Source organism: Vollenhovia emeryi, unplaced genomic scaffold, assembly GCF_000949405.1.
Source record: "Vollenhovia emeryi isolate VEMERY1.0 unplaced genomic scaffold, V.emery_V1.0 DF939148.1, whole genome shotgun sequence".
In the NCBI taxonomy this organism is placed as follows: Eukaryota; Metazoa; Arthropoda; class Insecta; order Hymenoptera; family Formicidae; genus Vollenhovia; species Vollenhovia emeryi.
In genome coordinates this window covers 17,172-39,651 of record NW_011967218.1, presented here as the reverse complement: position 1 = coordinate 39,651, position 22,480 = coordinate 17,172, and the positions used below count along the sequence as shown (strand labels likewise).

Below are 22,480 nucleotides of genomic sequence, written 5' to 3'. Positions count from 1 at the left end.
TGAGCGCGTGGCAAGATGTGACCGCCCGGCGATCGATATTGCTATGCGCACATCTCGCCACGCGCTCGAATTGGGCGGTAGGCCGGCCTAAGACAACGATTTTTAATAATTAATTACTCGTTAACTATTACGAAAATTGCAAAATGGTACGGGACTTTTTCGTTCATCTCGATCCGTTCTACCTTCTCAAAAATTTTGTCGGATATGGAAAGACTCACCCTGTATATATAAAAATGTTACTTCAACGACTTTAGTGGCCGCATGATATTTCACTCTTGAAAAGCAAATTCATATTACTGTTACCGATCAGTAGATATATATCGTTTATTTATTCTTTCAATGACTAATCGAAATGATTTGGAATTCTGTGACGGTCAACGATGGTCGTGCAAAGGTGTGTCTCGAATAATTTACCTCGAGTAATACCAGTGATAAAAATAATTTGTTGTACAACGTATTTTTCGTTTTAATTACAAAAATGGAAAGGGAGTTTGTTCCCTCGTACGCAATATGGAGTCTGAATAGATTTCTAAATGGAAGCCTTGGAAGGTTTCACTCTTATTGTCTATCGATTAGTTTGGTGTGATGTAATATTCTTCCTCTCGAATTCAATGTGCACACGTAGGAGGAATCTCGAGATGACGACGTAGCGATAGGATTGCCTTGGAAGCGAGAAAATCGAATAGTCGACTGTGAGGCGATCGTAGAATTGCATCTACTCGTCACGGTCGTTTGGTTCATTTTTAGACCTGTCCATGGGGAAAAACGCACGCAAATTTATGGATTTTACCGTATCTATAAATTATCACTTTACGGAACATGTTAACATTTCGATCAATTACTAATGAACGACGTTTTGCGATAACATTTTGTTGAGATCGTCAGCAAGATCAATAAAAGTAAAGGAGATAAGATAAAGATCGTCATTTCTGATTGAGGCTATTCGAAGATAAACATCAGGGCGAAACAAGCGTATCCGTAATTGTCTGTAATTTTTGCTATAATCGGTTGAATATTTGCAACACTGGCGAAAAGTGACGACTGTTGAAAATTGCGTGAGCTAATTAATTATAATTAATGCCCGTCTCTCGACAACGCTTTTCGCCGGCTTCGCGTCTTCCGTTACGCTTTATTAAATTTTGTCTTTATCGCTCATCTCATGGGCGCGATGAAGCCGTCATCTGAATAACATGACTGAAGAGCATACACTGTTGTAATTACGACACATTAGGGCCAATGTTATAACTCGGTTTCCCGGGGTTTCGCATAATGAACGTGGGCACTCGCCCTAATCTCGTGATTGTCCATTAACGTATCGCGCGTATACGGACGCGCCACTGCTCCTCCTTTTCTCGCCACGCGGTAATTTAATCGTGATTTCCGCGGATGAATGCGAGACGGAGACATAGTGTGCAACGCGATGCCGGACGAAACCAGTTCTCAGGATAAAAGCGAAAGAAGAGAGAGAGAGAGAGAGAGGGGGGGGGGGGAGAGAGAAGTTTGACCTTAGGGGAGTGTGTGCTCTCGGTTCTATAGGGTGTCCTGTCTGCCATTCAAATAGTGGAGCAATTTTTTCCAAGCCTTATCCAAATAATTATATTTTAATAGCCCGCTGTAACAGTTATCTGGAATCTGATCGGATTTTATACAGGAAAAACATGATATTGGTTTAATGAGTGGGATTCGATAGGCCATCGTGCCAGAGAGAAACTTAGTTCACAGTACTCGCGAAAGAAATAATGTATTATTAGACAGAGACGGGAAAATAAAAGTAAAATAGTCAAACTAAATAAAATTATATCAAGTATGCGGAAGTGCACATCAATAAAAGAGAATGCGAACTGAAAAATTAATATAGAATTGCAAATTAAAGCAAATAAGATTGAACTTTTAGGCAAATTTTCACGCGCAGATATATTTTTCCCCCTGCGGTTAGTTTTGCATTCACGATAGACAGAATCTAATGGGAGAACAGACTTCTTAAAAAATGCATTTGCCTATGAGGAAATTCAACGTTCGTATATTTTCTTTGGATGCTTCTCAAATGTCCTCGGCCTGTTTTAATTTTCACCGGAACGCCAATAGGATTATTCCGTATCGACTCATTGAGAAACAATTAGAGGTGTTATCTTACACATTACGAAATAACGTTGTTATACAAACGTGGTCGAACTTCTTCACCTTGGCACTCCACCGATGGCAGGTGTGTGCACTTTATTGTATACACCAGCTGCTTGAAACTATACACGTGTTTGCCTGAAGGCAGCAAGCTGATTGCCGGAAAAAAGCGAAATAAGCGCCATCACGAAATATCACACACGCGTTAGTAATCAAAGTCTTTTAGTAGAATGTATCGCTTAGGTCCTTGTTAAATTGTTCAACTTGCACAAATTGTAAACGCGTGCAAATTACATAGTTATCAAAAATTTCTTTCGTTCTTAATTGTATCTTTGTTTAGTATTTTCACGTGCTCAAATATTTTATACTCAATTTAGTATTAAGTAGAAATAATGGAAATTGACTTATCGAATATATTGTTATCTTCTGTCGATGTTTCAAAGAAAATGTGTCCGTCCACGTGTATCCATAAGTGTCCGTTCGCGGTCATTCATTCTTAACAGGTTGATCCGAATCTACCTTGATACGATGTGATAATAGTGTGTTTTTAACTCGGCTGTTTCTCTGGCTGCGATTGGATACACGGTTGATAGGGAAGATAAAAAGAGAATTGCTCGAAACGGCGCGCATTCGCGCTCAATTGATTTTCGTTCGCTATTCGCTTTCCGGATTCCGCTGTACGCGTTGATAAGCGCGAAAGACGTGCGTTCTCCGCTGATGCGTCCGTAAATTGTACGGTGACGACCCGCGTAACTGTCGGGAAAACGAAACGATGACAGGAAGCACGTGTGTTTTCACGGGGAAACGTTACGACAGACGGTCCGCTAAACGTTCGGTTAGCGGACTCTTACTCCCTTTTCCGTCGCCTTTTCCTCGCCGCGTCTCTCGCTCGCGGACTGATGGCACGTCCGTTATGCATACGGAAAAACTTCAAAGAAGTGCCTTTCTTGCGTTTCACATTTTACATGTTCCCGTGACGAGGTGAAAGACAGTTTTGTGGGAAAAGCGTGGGTATCAGATTGTTATAAAAGGATATGTATCACGTTTCTAAACTTTGTTGCATTACACAAAACATGCAGATGCTAATACAAGTAAACGTAAAAAAATATTTAAAAAATACAAAAATGTACGTATTCTATATTGAATATAGATGCACGGCATATAACTTTACGTACTACGATAAGCATGTATGGAACTTAGATAACGTATCTATTTGCATTTTGTCACAAAGTATCGCTGAAATTGTTATCGCTATTTCATAAAAGTATTTTTAATTACTTTTTGTGGCTTTTTCAGTATTTTATCTTTATTGTGCGCAAACATTTTCGATATACAAAAATGATGTTTTGTTTTTGACAATGCAACCATGTGCACAATTTTTCAACTTCCGTTCTCTTATCGATACCAAAAACGCAATAAGGTTGATTATTTAATTATATTATTAACAAATATCATGTAATTTTTCTTTTCTTTTCTTTTAATGTTATAATATTTTATGCCTAAATTTAATTTTTTCTTTAGCTGGGCATGTAACAATCAAATTATTGGATACTGTGTATTTTCATATAAGTCTTGTTAGAAAATTTTATATTACATTAATACGAAATGTATATTTTTCTTATTTCGATCAAGAATATTTTAATACCGACTAAGTGTTTAGTTTTGAGACATAAGATATAGTTTGTTTCTAATTGATTGATTGGTCGTGATAAGATGGCGATAACATTTTTTATGTTACTGTGTTATCAAACCCGATTGATGCTTCTGAGGATATTCTGTTCGATTTTTTACGTTATACTTTATTGCGCGATCGATAAGGCTGATAGATAAATTCTCGATGTCAGTTTCAGTACATTTTAGTGTCTCGCAACAGTTTGATCCTTTTTCCACGGGGCGAGGCCTGTCTTTTCTCGACATGGAAATTTGTAATATGAAAAGATGGGACGCCATGCAGGAATACTTTAAGGATTTCCGAGAGCTATTTGACTTCGTGAGTGCACTCAAATTTTATTTTTTTTTGTAAATTTTTTAGTGAACGTCCTAATACAGCTTTGATAATTCGTGCTAAGTGTTCGATAAAGTATTTAGAAACAGCTAGAAGGAATGCGATAATCTTGAAACCTTCCTCTTCCGATGTATATTTTCTTTTGTCAGAGTAATCTCCCACGTAGCACGTAATATTACAGTAGTATCACAGTAATATTACATTTCCAATGTAACAATACAATAAAATATATAGGAAATATTACTGTAATATCACTGATATATCACAGTAATACTAAAATGTCCGCCCATTAAAATATTACCGAGATAATCGTAGTAATATTACTGTGATAATCACAATAATATTACTGTGACGTATCACGCAATACTACTGTAATATATCACTATAATATTACTGTAATATTGCAAGGAATTAGATTAGCGTAAACCCGGGTATGATGGCTATACGGAAAATATGGTCACAGGCTGTATAATCTCTCCAATAATTGTTTAATAATGCGTTTCTGTAGTCATTCTTAAAGATGATTTATCGTATTAAAAATTACCCTTATAATATTTTATTCGTACTTCAACGTGATATACATTGGAAAGTGCCAAATAGCAACGTGACATTAAGTGACGTCTTCATGGCATAATGGCGTAAAAAAACGTAATTAAAAAGTCATTTGACATCATCTTGCGCTACTTTGGGTCTGATATATTGCAGCAATATTACCGTGTAATATTTCTATGTAATATATCAGTAATATTAATGTAATATTGCAATGTATTATATAAATGTATTATATCAGTAATATTACTGCAATATTATAATATTACTGATATATTATGTGCTATGTGGGCTTGTAATTGAGAGAGAGAGAGAGAGAGAGGGGGGGGTGGAGAGTTAGAGATAAGGAGAAACCGGGAGAGACGAGGAAAGACAGTTAAAGACAAGGAGAGATCAGGAGAGACAGGGAGAGACAGGGAGAGACACGGAGAGACAGGGAGAGACAAACAAATCTTACGAACTGTATGCAGAATTTCTTTTGCAGCTAATCAGCCGTTAGTTAAACTAAAATTAATTGAGCTAATTAAATGAAGCGGCAAATTTGCGCACAAACGTTTCACACGAATAAATGCGAAAATGAATCAAACTGATTCGTAAATTGCGAAATTGCAAATCGTCCGGAATCTCCATTCGGCAGCAGAAACGAGCGTTCGGCATTCTATTCTAGGATTTCGGTAAGAATAGGATCTTAATTAACCGACAATACACGTACGTTCTTGAGAGCATTTCTCAAATGGACGCGAAGAACTGCCGATTAACCCCGATGAAAGTCCTTATCTTCTCAGAAACCGCTTACACGACTGTTCACGTCGTTACCGTATGCCCATTGTTCTCAGGCAAAAATTGCAATGTCTACACGATGCATAGATATGCTTGCGGATCTTCTAGCGGAATTTTTCGTGGCCTGGATTTCTTTCGCGCTAAGCCCTGCGACTTCGCGAGAATTACATAGATGCCTTTCCTCTAACCGTTTCTATAACCCGTTTCTGATGGGATTTTAACGGTAGACGCATAATCATGCGAAAACTAATTAAAATGACCTTAGAAATTGTCCATTTTGTATTATTCGCGTTAAGTCGTAGTATAATCCAAATTTAAATCAGATAACAGAGGTTTGAGGAAGAATAAGTGCGCGCGTGTTAAGATATTTTAGCCGTAAAATAATACATTATCAATTTTTTTTCTTTCTATTTTCTGTAGGAGAGCAAAAATAATCAGGTGGATTCTCTAGCGTTATCTATACTACGTTAAAATCTCGGAAAGCAGTAGAAGACATTCGCATCCATTCGAGTCTAATTATCCCTTTGTTATCGCAATGCTTTACGAAATTTGTTAATACTCGTTACGAGTCCTGATCATTAAATTAATTGTATTTTATTATCTACACGTACGCAATCATCCTTTCTTAATAGATACATATCTTTCTGCGTGACGGAAATCGCGTTGTAGAAAAGTTATTACTGCGATATTGCACAATGTTATCAAGAGTGGTGTGTTGCAAGTTTAATTTATCTGACATTATCTACCTACTCGGCAATAGCCAAATGAAAAAAAGAACTAATATGAGCCGTAGATAAAAGAAAAATCATCCGCGCACAACTGATATCAATGCGGGAAAAAATATCTTAAATATAAAAGAAGAATGAATGTTTTTCCACAACTTCCACCCTTGTGTCATCGAATTTTCGATAGAAGAGCTAATGATCTTCTTTCTCGGGCAGATTGACGCGAACGGGGATGGCTTCATCAACGTCACCGAGTTGCGAAACGCTTTGGACGTTTGCGGCTTCAAAATGCCAGGCTACAAGGTGCGTCAGATGATCGAGGAGTACGACGATAAGCAGCGACTAGAGCACAAAGGTCGGCTCTCCTTCGAGGAATTCGAGAAGCTCTGCAAGGAACTCAAGGCCAACGAACTGGGTTCCACGTTTAAGCAAGTCGTATCGAAGAAGGAGAACCTCGAGACTCTAGGTGGTATTTCCGAGGCGTCGAGCGAAGGAACCACGCATTCCGTCAGGCTCGAGGAACAACTGGCGTTCAGCGATTGGATAAACACTAATCTGTCGCACGATCCTGACTTGAAGCACTTGCTGCCTATCGACCCCGAGGGAAAGACACTCTACGATAAGGTCAAAGATGGAATATTGCTCTGGTGTGTACATTTGTATGCAGCCCTCTTGCATCTCTTTACTTATTTATGCGAAAACAAATTTAACATTGTATTAATATAACGTGAAAAAGTTAATGTAAAAATATTTATCTTTACTTCGAATTATTCTAAAATTTAATTAAAATGTATCTTTTGTATAAATTAATAGATAATTATATTGATTAATAGAAGATATAGCTGGAATTGTAAGAAGCATAAATTTAGATTAATTTCTGAATAATATCAAAACTTGATTAATTCTAATCTCGATGGGTACATGACCCTAAAAGTGATTGACTTATCGAAAATTAATGTTGCATCTATTTTTCAGTAAAATAATCAATCACTCTTGCCCGGACACCATCGATGAACGCACGATCAACAAGAAGAACTTGACGCTATACAAGAAGCATGAGAACTTAACGCTGGCTCTATCCTCGGCCCAGGCTATTGGCTGCAACATCGTAAACATCGACGCCCATGACCTCACCAAAGGTTCGCCTCATTTGGTGCTGGGTCTGCTCTGGCAAATCATCCGAATCGGCTTGTTTAACCAGATCACCCTCGAGAACTGCCCTGGTCTGGCCACTCTTCTGCAAGACGGCGAACGAATCGAAGATCTATTGAAGCTCTCTCCGGAGTCCATTCTTCTCAGATGGGTGAACCATCACTTGGAGAATGCCGGCATTGCTAGGCGGTGCAACAACTTCCAGTCTGACATCACGGACTCTGAGATTTACACTTATCTCATCAAACAGATTGCACCGAACTCAACCGGTGTCACCTTGGAAGCTCTGATGGAACCGAACCACATGTCTAGGGCGGAGATTATGCTCCAGCAAGCTGCGAAACTGGGCTGTCGTACTTTTGTGACACCTAGCGATGTCGTAAATGGCATTTACAAGCTCAACTTGGCCTTTGTCGCCAATATGTTTAACAATTATCCTGGGTTAGACAAGCCAGAAAGCAACATCGAAGGTTTAGAGTCTCTAGAGGAGACACGAGAGGAAAAGACGTATAGAAACTGGATGAACTCGATGGGCGTGTCGCCACACGTCAATTGGCTCTACTCAGACCTCGCTGATGGTCTGGTGATCTTCCAGTTGTACGACATCATCAAACCAGGCACTGTGAATTGGAACAAGGTTCATAAGAAGTTCACGAAACTTCGAAAGTTTATGGAGAAGTTGGAAAACTGCAATTACGCCGTCGAACTAGGCAAGCAAATGAACTTTTCGCTCGTGGGCATCGCCGGGCAGGATCTCAACGACGGAAATGCAACTCTGACGTTGGCTCTGATATGGCAATTGATGAGGTCATACACATTGTCAATTCTGACGTCTCTGGCTGGTACTCAGGGAAGTACCTTTGTGGAGAAAGAAATTGTACAATGGGTGAATTCGAAACTCCAAGCGGCTGGCAAGGCCAGTAGTATCAAGGGATTTCAGGATTATTCAATATCGGATGGCAAAGTTGTCCTCGATCTCATCGACGCCATCAAGCCCGGTTCGGTTAACTACGATCTCGTCAAGGAGGGCGGAACTGAAAATGTAAGGTTTCAACTTGTCAATATTCTTAGAGCTCGTGTTCTCAGTTAATGTCAAGGCTAATTCGATTTGTATTGCAATAACTATTTCTAACAGATCGCGCCACGCTTATGCTCGCGTTATGCACATATCATTGGCATCGAGTGCATTCTGCAGACTTTAACTCATCGCGCGAGTTAATCAAAACATTGCAAAACTTCAAATTTCACAATATCATTTTTTCAGAAACTAATAGAAACATTGAGGAATTTCTAATTTTTTAACCCTACAACATATCAATCAAAAAACCTAATAAAACCCATCCAAGTCAATCTCAAAGACTTCTACTTTGATCGATAACAATCTGCAGTGGCATAAATAGTTTCTCTAGCGGGCCAAACTATATGTATATGCAGAAGCACCTGTTCCTATTGATCATCCAGCGTATTCAAATACCAGCAAATTATTTCTTTCAGTAGTCAGATATCTCTGTGCCCGCAGGTGTTAGCCCGTATCCATAATTAATGTTTCGCAAATTTCTAGAAACTTTCCTGCTATGCCGCTCGCGAAAGTTCCAAGTCTGAAAGTTTTACAATTACATTATACAATTGCATGAAAATGTGAAATGTTCCAGTTTAAATGGCTTGATTCCTCTTAGCGCCCCATTATTAACATGGCCAATCGACAACTATTGTTCTCTCGTTACACAGGAAAGTTTGGACAATGCAAAGTACGCGATATCTTTGGCGCGGAAGTGCGGAGCGCGTGTCTACGCGCTGCCGGAGGACATTACTGAAGTGAAGCCGAAGATGGTGATGACGGTGTTCGCTTGCCTGATGGCGATGGATTACATCCCGAATATGGACTCCGTGAAAAATCAACAGAACAACGTAAACAACGGCCAATAATATCGGCACACACCAATCCATGTCCCATCTAACACGTGCCGTTTATCTTTTTGTACACAAGAACTTTTGGTCGAATCGCGCCACCTCACGCCTCTTCCACGAGCGTAATATTTGTATATACGTAGATTAAGTTAATTTGATTCGGACAGAATATTAAGGATTATTACTGCTAGGAAGAATTCATAAGACGAGAAGGGGAACTCCTTGGATTCCTGACGAGCTATCATTTGATCCCCGTTTGTTTGTTGAACGAATATCGTGTGAGATACATCAAGAGTACCAAGATCATTGGTGAAAGACATTATATTAATATACAATTTTGATATTTCTTATTGAACCATACGATTATGTCTATATAGTCAGTTATCTGTATGTGCGATATAAGGATTCAAAATTTTTAATAACATTTAGGTAGATCTTTTATTATGGAATATACGGCGATAATAATTTTGATTATAAGTATTCAAGATTCATGGTATATCGAATACTTCTCGTGCCAGAAAGTGTATTTACTTATGAGATAAGTAGGGTACAGGTTGTCATGAGTAAGTCGTTCGAATTGGCACTATTTATTCTAAACACTGTTCTACTACATGCGACTGATTATCGTGTCTTACCGTGCGAAGTGGAATTCTCCTTCTCCATCGTTTATGCAATCATATCATTCGTTTTCACATTACTACTAATATCACGTCAGGTTTGTATAAATCGATTTTATATCAAATATTCATACAGCGAGGAAATAGAAAAGTACGCTAGAAACCATCGAAAAATATTGAAAGTGCATCCTCAAATATTCATTCTAATTATATGGGATATGCCAGTGTTAATTTTAACAATACATTCCTTCAGAAAAGCTTTAATTTCAGGCCTGCCAGCAAACTTATTGATTATTGAATCTAAAAAATATAAATTATAATAAATTATAATTTTCCCAGGGGTTTTCTCCTCGAAGAGAGAAGATTGAAAATGATGTTTGATTTCATCAAGATTTGATCAAAAATTCTGCAATGTCTTATATGTACGAGGTGCGTCCCAAAAGTATCCGACCTCTGCATATATCTTTATCCATGGGCATCCTATTGTGGAAAACAGGTATTCAGTATTTAAGGTGGACCTTTAAAAGTACCCCCACCAAACGGTACGACCCAACACCTGTTAAGTCGGCAACGGTACGCAGTTGTGTGAGCGTCGAAAATTCCGAGCGTCGCATTTTACAATGACTGAACGAGTCGAGCAGAGAATTTGTATTAAATTTTGCCAAAAACTTGGCACTCTCTTAAATAACTCTGGATCTTTGTTGATAAACCCTAGGATGTCGTTGACAATTTGACCTCGAGAATTCTTTTGTTCTTCCGTAGGCACTCATGGAACGAATTAATTAAATACCTGAATACCTGTTTTCCACAATAGGATGCCCATGGATAAAGATATATGCAGAGGTCGGATACTTTTGGGACACACCTCGTATACATCTTAAGCAGCTAAATCTTGTCCCGCACGTAGAACAATAATTTAACATTCAAATTATACAGTGCAGTCATAAATATATAACTTAACATGAGGTATACATACGTATTTGATAATCTAGATGTAAGAGATTTGTGATCTATTTAAACGGTTATTTTCTCGCGCTCTCAGTGATTCACGGTGTTTGTCAGAGGGCCGTGGCGGTCTAAAACTTCTTAGTTGACTATTTTTCTCGCACATTAATATCGTATGAATGCATTTTATATCCAGTGTAATTTACGATGGCTGTACAAACTATAAGTATATCTTATATCTTTACTTGTATATTACATGAGAATATTGATGACTTTTTACACAGTTTGTTTGGCACTAAACGAATTAATTCCTGAAATAGGAAGAGGGAGGCCTTTTGATACTTCACTCATGAAATCTGCCTTCTCGCTAGCGCAGCAATAGTTCTGTGTCACTAACATATTCAACATAATGCATATTCGAAAACTATCAGTCGATTATTGATCGTGTAAATGCACAGTGAATAATAATTATGTTATCATGTTGACGCACAAAAATAATTGTAATCGTGCCATTTTAAGTGAATTGAAATCTAAAACATGATTCAATATTAACAATATATTTATATTCGATTCGGATCAAATCGTACTTATGGATCTAAAGATGAAACAATGTTCGTGAATGCTCTTCGAGTTAAAAAAAACACAGATTTTTCTCGATTTTGCGTATCTTTGCGACATACATATTTCGTTGTATATGTATATGTATATATATATATATACATAGATTGAGGAATTAGTTTTTTTTAAAAGAAAATGCTCCCTTTACAACCAAGCGAATGATCAACTGCAAGATGAACGGAAGCAAAAGTCCTTTTAAAAATATTTTGGGACGAACCTTATTGTAGTGAGTGTAATTAATTGATTTTTGTGCGTTAAATTTTAGAGATTGTTGCAAGGAATGGATATTAGATGAGAAAGAATTTAGCATGCTTCTTGCATTTATTGCAATTATGTAGTCGTTGACTTAAATTACATCAATGTGGATCAATTGTTAATTCTAAACGAACGCTGAACGTAATATATGTGAGAAATTATCTACAATGAATCAAGTGCAATGCATATTATCGCGAGTTGCATAGGTATAATATACTTCTATTACTTCTCCAAACTTGTTTTCTTCTGTGGATATTAAATTCGTTGTCTTTATCATTAATGTAATACCTATTTATTAATACCAAATTGCATTATTTCAAGAGGCAACGAAGTAGATGTGATTATAATACATTTATATAATATATGTGAAGAAATTGGTCCAAGAAAGGGACAAGGAGCTGAAAAGTGAAAATTAATGTGACGCAGATTTGAAACGTTTGTATTAGCATAATGCGATGACGCGATTCCAAAAATCTCGAGGGCCATTTGCAATTTGACTAATTAGAATTAAGTATCGCAATCATTAAATAACTTTCAATTTACGATCATTGTATACGTACACATTTCATGTATAGACACATACGCGCGTATTATACATACAGATACACGCACATTTCATATTGTATGTGTACGTGAAAATGCGTCCATTGTTCTAATTATAATTTAATGTACGCGTCATTTAATAAAAGAAATTTGCTATGTACAATTTTACTTCATGCTATTAACTAATAATAATACGTAAAATGAACTATTGGATATTATCTTTAGGAAATAATCTTAGGAGTACGCTGGGTTAAATGAAATTATTTTCCGTATATTTTTATCTAAACGTCATCTATATTGTTGCTATAGTGTGTAAGTTTTTATTTCTTACATTTTTAACTTATTAATCATTTTTTTACAAGTCATGTTGTACAGGAAACATACTGCAGTATGCGTAAATGTCAAATGTATTATATGTGTATACACACTTTTATTGCGAGATGTCTTTTTAAAGTTAACTTTATTGTACTCGTAACATTAATATTTTTAATAATTATTACTAACCAGTAGAAATACTTCGTATATCGTCATTAGCAATTATCTTGGTCTCACCCGGTTTTACGATCGCGGGTGCGTCCCTCGTGGCAGGTCGAATGTCTTCCAAGATTACTTTTGTAATTTCAGTTATGTTATACAGTTTGTTATTTGACGTCGACGTTCCCTTTCTTGTTGTAGACGAACTAAAACTCGCATCATTAATTTCCATGTGACTGACCATCATGTCCTGAAAAGATGATACAAATTAAGAATAATTTCACGATTCTTTGTATGATCGAAGTATCATTTTTGTACTTAATTATATTAGCCAACATATGAAATCTGCAATGGGCAAATTAGGAATGTTTACAAATTTTTGCCTATTTAAAAATACTTTTAAAATATTTATGTGCTACATTAAACGTCACGTAACAATTGTTATATTCAAAGTGAGTGAATTTGCTGATTATGGTCAAATATTAAAAATGTGTTGTATCAATCGAGTTTTGTCGAGTTTCTCAAGATATTTGACATAAAATTAGAACAATCAAGTGTTGACGTTCAAGCTGTTGAGCACAAATTGAAGTTATTGACGGTAATTTTCATAAGCATTCGATGAACTATTATACTTATACAATGTTCGGTAATTAACAAATGACTTACCAAATTCGATTTCAATCTTTCATCGACAACCTTGTCGCCATATTTGCCGAAGTAGCTGTCTGCGTAGCAGCTGCAATCGTTAAGATTCGTCGTCTTGTCGATGACGAGGGTTTGTTCGGAAGTCATGTGCAACCTCAGCGGCTGTATTATCAACTGGTAGTTGCGGCGAGATGGCTTTGCGTTTTCATCGAGACGGTGATACACATCGAAGGTGACGTTGCATTTGCCTATGGTGGATGCGGTTACATCCTGGACGACGCTGCCATTTCCGATATTATTGAAGTCGCTACCGGGATGCAGCTGCTCGGCCACCGTCTTCAGGTTGTTGAGGTCATAGACCCGCGTCAACTGGCTCGTGACGATACTGTCGACGCCTTTCTCGTTAAACAACAGTTCACTAGGCGCCTCGATGAGGTTCCTCCGTTGGTTCGCGAAGTCCTTTTCACCGAACTCGAAGCCGTCGACGTGCCTGAGGCCGCAGCTCAGAGTGTCATTCCTCTTCGGGGTGCAATGCAGCCGAGAGGTGATACGATAGCCGGACGGATCGCCGCACGCTGAAACGTGATGAGGACACTGCGGTATCCCCGTCACGTTCATGTGAACGGTGAAAATGTACTCGGGTCCGTGCGGCCAGGCAACATCCTTGGTGGGAAGTTGCACGGCTAATAGTTTGTAACATTTGTTATTTGTCATTGAAGTATAACGTACAAAAGTATTTCTTCTGTCAAATTGCAGGAAAGAGAAGATGCGAGAATTACAACACAATTTGTAATATAATCTACGAACCACTGACTCACCTAGGAAGAATGGTATAAGCTCTGCGACAATCATGGCACCGTACACAAACCACGCGGTTTGACGCCGCCCTTAATCTTGAGGCCGCTTTTATACCACTTTTATGTCATTAAGGACGATCTTATTAGGTAATTCATTTTAATTCACTCCACGCTCCAACGCTAATTATTAGACGACTTCGTGGAAACGTGACGCACTTACTTTTGACCTCTAACAAATTCGCTACAATTACATATTTCCTAGGCTAAAATTTCGTGCATTACAACGTGCCGTTACTCAAGTTTGACCTTTTAAAGCCACACAATTTATTTCGAATTAAATTGTCTTTGCTGTGGTAGTCACTTTCCACGGAAAAGTCATTGCTTAGCTACCTGAAAATATTGAGAGCTCGATTTTTCTCCGAGATTATATTTACTGGAATTCCTTACCGTTCAAGTGGATTAGTGACGGGAAAGGGAGGTGAGGCGAGGAGAAGGAAAGATAGTGCAAATGGAGACGGTAAAAAGACATCAGAGATAAAAGAAGAGAAACTTTGCATGTTATGTTTATTTTATTCTATCTATATGTATAGTTTTTGGAAATGAAATTTTCTAAATCTCTAGTATGTACGAGATACTCTTCCTATCTGATTTTCTTCCTTCAAAATTTTCTTCATCTAAACCTTTGCCAACTTTTAAATTGCTCTCAGTGAGAATATTCAAAAATGTACGCGAGTTTGCACTCGGACAGACGAGTGCGACGTTGAATCATAGGCACGTGGATTCGGGCGGTTGTAGATATTTGTTAATGTCTTACCAACCTAGGAAGAATGGAATCAGGATGGCGTTCATCTCGCGACAATGCGCTTCAGCCTGTGTACGCGACACTTCTTACACTCACACGCTCCTTTATATGAGAACTTGCTCACAAATTAATAGCATAACGTTTAACAGCGCTTGCATATTTTCTCCGTACCCCAGGATGCCGTCAATTACGACTGTATGTGACGTACGCACGTTCGTATAGACATGCGATGATAAAACGATGTCATAACATTAGAATTGATTAATTCTACAGAATTAGTATATTTATATTATATTCTAAAGCGCTTATTTGTATTATGCGTAATATCATACAAAATAGATTCTAGAGTGTTTCAAACGTGTTTCAGGGAAATTTGTAAGCAGCAAAGGATTAAGGAAAGATGAGGAGAAGGAAATATACTGTAAATAGAGAGGACAGAAAAACATCAGCGACGAAAGACAGCAACTAGTTTGAGAGGTACTTTATTTAATTCTATTCAAGTGTAGTTTTAATTTGATTAGATATTTAATATTGCAAATTACAGCATCCTACAACGTAACGTAACATATGTGGATAGACATATATTTAGTAAAGTGTACATACATAGCCGCTTTAGTTTATAAAATTGCTCTATACATTAATGTTAGCTTAATTCGATCAGTTCACCGTTGGAAATGGTCGGAAGTTTACTTTGTGCCGGTCTAATGCTGCGTAAACCAAGATATACTACTTCTGTAATTGACTGATCATCTCCTATCTTTTCCTGGAATCTGGTAAAGCTTTCGAATTTTTTTTGATGGATTTTGTATTTGCTGACAAATCTCTACTGCAACAATTATAATGCACAGATTATGCACACATACATAATTGCACACGCACACACAGGCACACGCGCGTGCACAATACGTACCATTTCTAATTGTGCGTTGTCGAATATGACCTTGCCGAGTGAATTGTAACAAACTTTCCGATATTTCTCAAGGAAAAGAGGCGTTCCAGGTTCGATGTTGGCCGACAGCAATGTCAGGAGCTCAAAATCGGTATCTCCTTCCTCGTGCGTGTCCGTTTCGTCCTCGGTTTCGTCGTGCGAGATAGTGGTCGTGCAATTGCCCATCAACGAGCGCTCACTTTCCGTATAAACTGCCACTTGCCCAAATTTTTCCGATCATCAATCACGTTAAACTGATTGGCCATTTTTCGCATAGTCTGCACATCTGGTCCGTAGCTGGTCCGATCGACAATCAGGCTTTCCACACCGCGCTCGGTAAATTTGATCTCAAACGTATCTTCTGCTCGCCCTCCTAGCCCTCACCAGGTGGATAGCCCCACGAAGCTATAAGGCTTCGTTGATAAGCGCTTCAAACTCAATTCCTTTGTGAACTGGCACAGTAGATAGTTTCGCATTTTCGGGCGACATATTATTGTGGTGAGTAACTGATTATTTTCCCAGGGAACCGTGGGGTTTACAACATAAGAAATGTTCACGTCGTACAAGTATTCCGGCCCAAGCGTCCATTCTGCCGGATTGTGGATTGTGCCGCTAAGTAAGTGTGACAGAAAATTTTATCAAAATTAGTATTAATATCGCTAGAAAGATACAACTTTTGTAAATGAGATTTGCCAACTCTCTAATATGTACAAAATACGTTTCCTCGCTGATTTCCTCCCATCAGAATTTCGTTTATCTAAACCTTTAAGAATTTTTCATTCCTCTCGTGGTCAATAAAAGTTTTGGAAAATGTATCCACACGATTTTACATGCGTACAGACGAGTACGACGTTAAATGATAAGCACGTGCCCGGAGAACATGTTCAAAAGACATCTTTAAGACGTCTATTAGACGTTTTCTAGACATAAGACGTCTAATAGTTCTCTTAACGATGTCTTTTAGATATGCATGTTCTCTGGGTGGACCAGGCAGTTTACTTGTTGATGGCTTACCTAAGAAGAACGGAATCAGGACGACGTACATCTCGCGACGATATGCCACACGTATATTTGTACGTTGACACTACTCTTCTCACAGACGCACGTCCCTTTATACTAAAACTTGCTTATAATTTAATAGCGTAGTGTTCGTCGGCACTCGCGTCTTTTCTCCGTACCCCAGGGTCCCGTGAATACGACTGTGCGTGGCCGCGTGCACGTTCGTGTACATATACGATGATAAAGCGATGTCCTGACAATAGAGGGGTAGGCGAACAATAAGAAAACGATCTTATTTCGAAACGTACGGTAACCGGCGGGATACCGCTCGTCGTTATTATTGTCAGGCAACAAGAGTGGTGTGATTTCTCGGAGTTGTCCTCCGAAAAGTTAAAGTAAGGAACATGTTGTCTCCTTTCGATAACGGAGACCGACCGCTAAGGGTGGACAGCCGATTGGCCCGGTAGCGAAAATCCGGAAGGCGTAAGATTGCCGGTTCGCCGTTGCCAATCGTGGCAACTCGTGGCCCGTGGAAACTCCAACCGTATGCGTTTGCGTGTGCGTGCACGCGCGTGCGTACGTGGGATATCGTATAAAATAGATTCTATGGTATTTCATCGAAGATACATCATTCTTTAAGTTAAATGTGATATTTTTTTGACAATATTATATTGCAATTGTGGGGTAATTGTAGCAAATTATCGTAACTACAATCGTATTTGACGGAGGAAGAACTGATGATTGCGTATACATCGAAATAATGTTTTTTTAAACTTCAGAAGATTACTTGATCGTTTCTGGCAAATTTTTATGTTTCAACTCACAACGTTTGGACCATGGTTTGTCAGTCATGTTCTGTTAACCGTGAAATTAAGATCAATTCTTTTGATTTTCCATACGGATTTACTGACACAATTATAATTTAAAAAGGATCAAAAACCATGGTCGAGACGTTGTGAGATTAAACATAAAAATTTGCCAAGCATGGTCAAGTAAAATCTTCTGAAGTTTTTAATTACTTCTGGTAACTTATAAGATTTCCTCCAGTCATTACGTTTTATAATCGCAAACGGTTTTTAGGGAAATTTGTTAGCAGAAAAGGGTTAAAGAACGGCGACGAGAAGGAAAGATAGTGCAGATAGAGAGGGTAGAAAAACGTCAGAGACGTAGGAAAGGCAACAGTTTTGCAAGATACTTTATTTAACTCAAGTAATATGCAGTTTTAATTTGATTAGACATTTAATACCAGCAAATTATAGCCTCGCTACGACGTAACGTGACACATACCAGTTCATATAGTCGTTTTAATCATCCACCATAGTGCCTGATATCTGAGTGTTGGCTGTTAAATCGAACAGTTCGCCCATATGAACATGAGGAACTTCACCTTGCGCGGGTTTAATGCTGTTTAAATTAATGTATATTATTTCTTTAAATGTCAATATTTCCTTTCCGGATTGCGTCCCTGTTACTTTTCCAACGAATACGGAAGAGACTTCGAATTTGTTCGGAAGGATTTCGGTTGTGGTGTAAAATTTCAGCTGCAAAAATTACAATGTAAAAATCATACATACACAGGCACGCGTACGTATACGTACCATTCCTAAGCTTCCTGCTACGAAATCGACGCTAGTCGGCGAATTCTTACATTCCATCCGAGTTTTTGTAATCGAAAAAGCCGTCCCAGGCTTCATGTCGACGAACGGCAATATTACGAAGCGAAAATCGGTACCTGCTATCTTAAACTCTTCCGTCGCGGGTTCCTCGCGACTGATTCTGTACGCGGTCCAGCAATCGCCCATTGCCGTGCCCTCCCTGGTGTAAAATTGCCACTCGTCGATTTTACTTCGATTAGAAAGCACGTTAAACTGATTGGCGATCTTCCGGACAAGATCCACCGCTTGCGTGTGAGTCACGTCAATGATCAAGCCTTCCACACCGCGCTCGTTAAATACGATCTCAAACGCACGATCCATTAGCGCATATTTCAGCCCTTGCTCGTTCCGGTTGTCGTTGGTAATTTCGGTTGCGTTTTTCACTTGGCAGAATAGATGGTCATTATGCTTGGGGCGACAGTTTAGTGTAGCAATTAATTGAATGTTGTCGACTTCTTGCCGAGAATTGTCGACAGGTGCGGGCGGCTCCGGTGTTATATCATAAGTAATATTCAGGTCGTACACGTATTCCGGCCCGTACGTCCACTCTGACATGTCCTGGACGAATACTTTGGCCGCTAAGTAAATACGACGGAAAATTTTATCAACCTTGGTATTACCGTTACGAGACTGATAGAATTTTTGTAAATGAGATTTGCTGAATCTCTAATATGTACGGGACACTTTTCCTCCCCGATTCTCTCCCTTCAGAATTTCATTTATCCAAACCTTTGAGAACTTTTTAAATTCCTCTCACTGTCAGTAAAAGTTACGGGAAAAGTATCTACGCGATTTTACACTCGTGCAGCTGAGTGCGACGTTAAGTGCCAAGCACGTGGATTCAGGCAGTTTACTCGCTGACGGCTTACCTAGGATGAACGGAATCAGAGTGACGTCCATCTCGCGACGATATGCCACACGTATGTTTGTACGTTGACACTACTTTTCTTACACTAGCTTTAATAGCAGAACGTTCAGCAGCGCTTGCGTCTTCCCTCCGTGCTCCAGGATGCCGTGAATACGTCTGTATGTGGCGTATGCACGTTCGCATATGATCACAAAGCGATGTCGTGACAATAGAGGCATAGGCGAAAAATTAGGAAACGACCTTCTTGCGGAATATACGGTAACGGGCGAGACACCGCTCGTCATTATTATTGTAAAGCAGCGAGAGGGTGATTTTACTTTTCGGACGTTGTTCTACGAAAAGTTAAATTAATAAACACGGGGAAGTTCTTTTAAAAATGGACCAATCTGGCAAAAAAGTGACATATATTTAAGTCCTAATGCTCCGACAGAGCTTAATACGGTCCTTTTCGAGTATAATCTGTTGACTGAACAAATTAATTTCATGCCGAAACAAAATGAGTCTATCGCAGCAAATTCATAATCTCATGTACGTCTCGGTAGTGAGTGGACTTTTAATAGCGATGTCATTTTCTGAAATGTTCGAGCAGCAACGTTAGTGGGTCACGAATAAAACCGATTTTGTCCACTACGGTTGCTCGCAAGTTTTAGAAAATGACATCGCTGTTAAAAACCCACTGACCACGGAGACATACGTGTGTTGTGTGATATCATATAAAATAGACTCTATAGTATTACATGAAAGTTATATCATTCTTTAAATTGAATGTGATATTTTTGACAATATTATCCTGCAATTGTAAGGTAAATGCAGTCAATTATCGTAGCAACGATCATATTTGATAGGGGAAGAACTGACAATTATTATTTACATGGAAACGTTATGTTTTATAACCGCAAACGTGTTTTAGGAAAATTTGTAAGCAGGTTAAAGAAAGGTGAGGAGAAGGAAAGGTACTGTAGACAGAGAGGATAGAAAATATCAGCGACGAAAGAGGAGAAACTATTTTGAGCGACACTTTATTTAATTCTATTCAAGTGCAGTTTGAATTTAGTTGGATATTTAATATTGCAAATTGTAGCATTCCACAACGTAACGTAACGTATGTGCACAGACGTATATTAGTAGAGTGTACATATATCGCCGCCTTAATTTATAAAATTGCTCTACTCATACATGTACTCATCTAATTGGACTGGTCTACCGTTGGAAATAGTCGGAAGTTTATCTTGCGCAGGTTTAATGCTTTTTAAATTAATATGTATTAATTCTTTAACTGACAGATCTGTATTTTTTATTCTTGGTTTCTCTTCTCTTCCCTTGAATCTGGTAAAGCTGCGGAATTTGTTTGGACAGATTTTGTATCTGCTGATAAATCTCTCCTGCAAAAATTATAATGCACAAATTATGCGCGCATACATAATTAAATGAACACACACTGGCACGCGCGCGTGCACATACGTACCATCTCTAATTCTGAGGCTTGGTATGTGATGTCTTTCGCTGCATCAGAACAAACCATACGAGATTTCTCGATGACAAAGGGATTTCCACCTTCGGTATCGACACTATCGACCGGCAGCAATATCACGAGTCGAAAATTCTTATGTCCTACCTTCGGCGAGTCTGTCTTGGGTTTTTCAATTGAGAGAGTGTATATGGTTGTACAATTGCCAATTGACGAGTGCTCACTGTCCGGAAATACCCACGCGTGAGAATTACTCTGATCAATATACACGTTAAACTGATTGGCGATTTTTTGCATAATGTTCATCATCGTTTCCGTGATATTCTGATCGATGTTCAGGCCTGCCACACCGTGGTCGGTAAATTTGATCTCAAACACATCTTCCGCTTGCCCACCTATCGTCTCGAGAAATTTGAAATCTATTTGCGTTCTGTTTTTCAACTGGCAGACTAGAGAGTTCTCCATTTTGGGGCGACAGCTTAGCGTGTTAATTAATTCAAAGTTTCGCTTGTGTTCGAAGCGCTCCTTGTTTACAATATAAGTAATGTTCAGGTCGTACAAGTACTCCGGCCCAAACGGCCAATCTGACGGATCGTTGACATCTACATGGGCACCTAAGTAAACGTGACGAAAAATTTTATCAAATTTACTATCGCTAGAAATATACAACTTTCGTAAATGAGATTTGCTAAATCGCTAATATGTACGAGATACATTTTCTCTCTGATTTCCTCACCTCAGAGTGGCGTTTATCTAAACCTTTAAGAATTTTTAATTAATCTCGTTGTCAATGAAAGTTTTGAAAAATGTATCCACGCGATTTTACATTCGTGCAGACGAGTGCGACGTTAAATGACAAGCACGTGCGGGATCCAGGCAGTTTACTCGTTCGCGGCTTACCTAGGAAGAACGGAATCAGGACGACGAACATCTCGCGACGATATGCCACACGTATGTTTGTACGTTGACACTACTCTTCTCACAGATGCACGCCCCTTTATGCTAAAACTTGCTTATAATTTAATAGCGTTCATCAGCACTCGCGTTTTTTTCTCCGTCCACCCCAGGATGCCGTGAATACGACTGTACGTGGCGCGTGCGCGTTCGTGTACATATACGATGATGAAGCGATGTGCTGACAATAGAGGTATAGGCGAGAAAGGAAGGGTGTCAATAAGGCCGTTTTTTGGCCCACGTCAGTATCGTTCCAAACTGTGGTATTTCCTTCCTACCGATGTAGCTAACAACCTCCTAGAATCGTTTGCTGTCCGAGCAATTAGAGACTGAGAACGGGCAATTTGAAATCTAAAAGAATAAGATATCGCGTATCGACAGTTCGGTGTACGTTCGACAACCATATCGACGCACAGTTCTGAAAAGTCGAAATAGACGCGTAAGCAACATCTTAAGTAATACAGGGTGAGTCTTTCCATATCCGACAAAATTTTTGAGAAGGTAGAACGGATCGAGATGAACGGAAAAGTCCTGTACCATTTTGCAATTTTTGTAATAGTTAACGAGTAATTAATTATTAAAAATCGTTGTCTTAGGCCGGCCTACCGCCCAATTCGAGCGCGTGGCGAGATGTGCGCATAGCAATATCGATCGCCGGGCGGTCACATCTTGCCA

The 22,480-nt window shown here is 38.8% G+C and overlaps 4 protein-coding genes across 6 annotated transcripts in view; 1 reads left to right on the top strand and 3 right to left on the bottom strand.

Moving 5' to 3' along the window:
• LOC105565845 (plastin-2) overlaps positions 1–12,375 on the top strand; it is a 31,312-nt gene extending 18,937 nt beyond the window's left edge. The window contains exons 1-4 of one of the 2 annotated variants that reach the window (XM_012019370.1): positions 3,905–4,108; positions 6,394–6,824; positions 7,153–8,371; positions 9,058–12,375. In XM_012019370.1, the coding sequence (XP_011874760.1) occupies positions 3,956–4,108; positions 6,394–6,824; positions 7,153–8,371; positions 9,058–9,255 (2,001 nt within the window). In that variant the 5' untranslated portion in view covers positions 3,905–3,955 and the 3' untranslated portion in view covers positions 9,256–12,375. Of the gene's footprint in view, positions 1–3,904; positions 4,109–6,393; positions 6,825–7,152; positions 8,372–9,057 lie in introns of those variants that run through there. The other variant, XM_012019371.1, reaches the window with a different exon arrangement.
• A 110-nt stretch (positions 12,376–12,485) lies between these two features.
• On the bottom strand, positions 12,486–14,254 carry LOC105565844. Its single transcript, XM_012019369.1, has 3 exons — positions 14,153–14,254; positions 13,356–14,017; positions 12,486–12,939 (listed from the first exon to the last, which is right to left on the bottom strand). Exons 1-3 carry the CDS (start codon positions 14,184–14,186, stop codon positions 12,715–12,717), a joined length of 921 nt encoding a protein of 306 aa, XP_011874759.1. The 5' UTR covers positions 14,187–14,254; the 3' UTR covers positions 12,486–12,714.
• Positions 14,255–17,930: 3,676 nt separating this feature from the next.
• On the bottom strand, positions 17,931–20,310 carry LOC105565843. Of its 2 annotated transcripts, none has more exons than XM_012019367.1 (3): positions 19,385–20,310; positions 18,459–19,093; positions 17,931–18,401 (listed from the first exon to the last, which is right to left on the bottom strand). In XM_012019367.1, the coding sequence occupies exons 1-3, from the start codon at positions 19,413–19,415 to the stop codon at positions 18,165–18,167; spliced, it is 903 nt and encodes a 300-aa protein (XP_011874757.1). In that variant the 5' UTR covers positions 19,416–20,310; the 3' UTR covers positions 17,931–18,164. The 2 variants fall into 2 exon arrangements, with proteins under 2 accessions (XP_011874757.1, XP_011874758.1); XM_012019368.1 differs by having other exon boundaries at positions 18,216–18,401; positions 18,509–19,093.
• Positions 20,311–20,386: 76 nt separating this feature from the next.
• LOC105565842 overlaps positions 20,387–22,480 on the bottom strand; it is a 5,897-nt gene continuing 3,803 nt past the window's right edge. Inside the window, exons 4-5 of the mRNA XM_012019366.1 lie at positions 20,849–21,465; positions 20,387–20,765 (exon numbers count right to left, since the gene is read on the bottom strand). Of these exons, the coding sequence (XP_011874756.1) occupies positions 20,550–20,765; positions 20,849–21,465 (833 nt within the window). The 3' untranslated portion in view covers positions 20,387–20,549. The remainder of the gene's footprint in view (positions 20,766–20,848; positions 21,466–22,480) is intronic.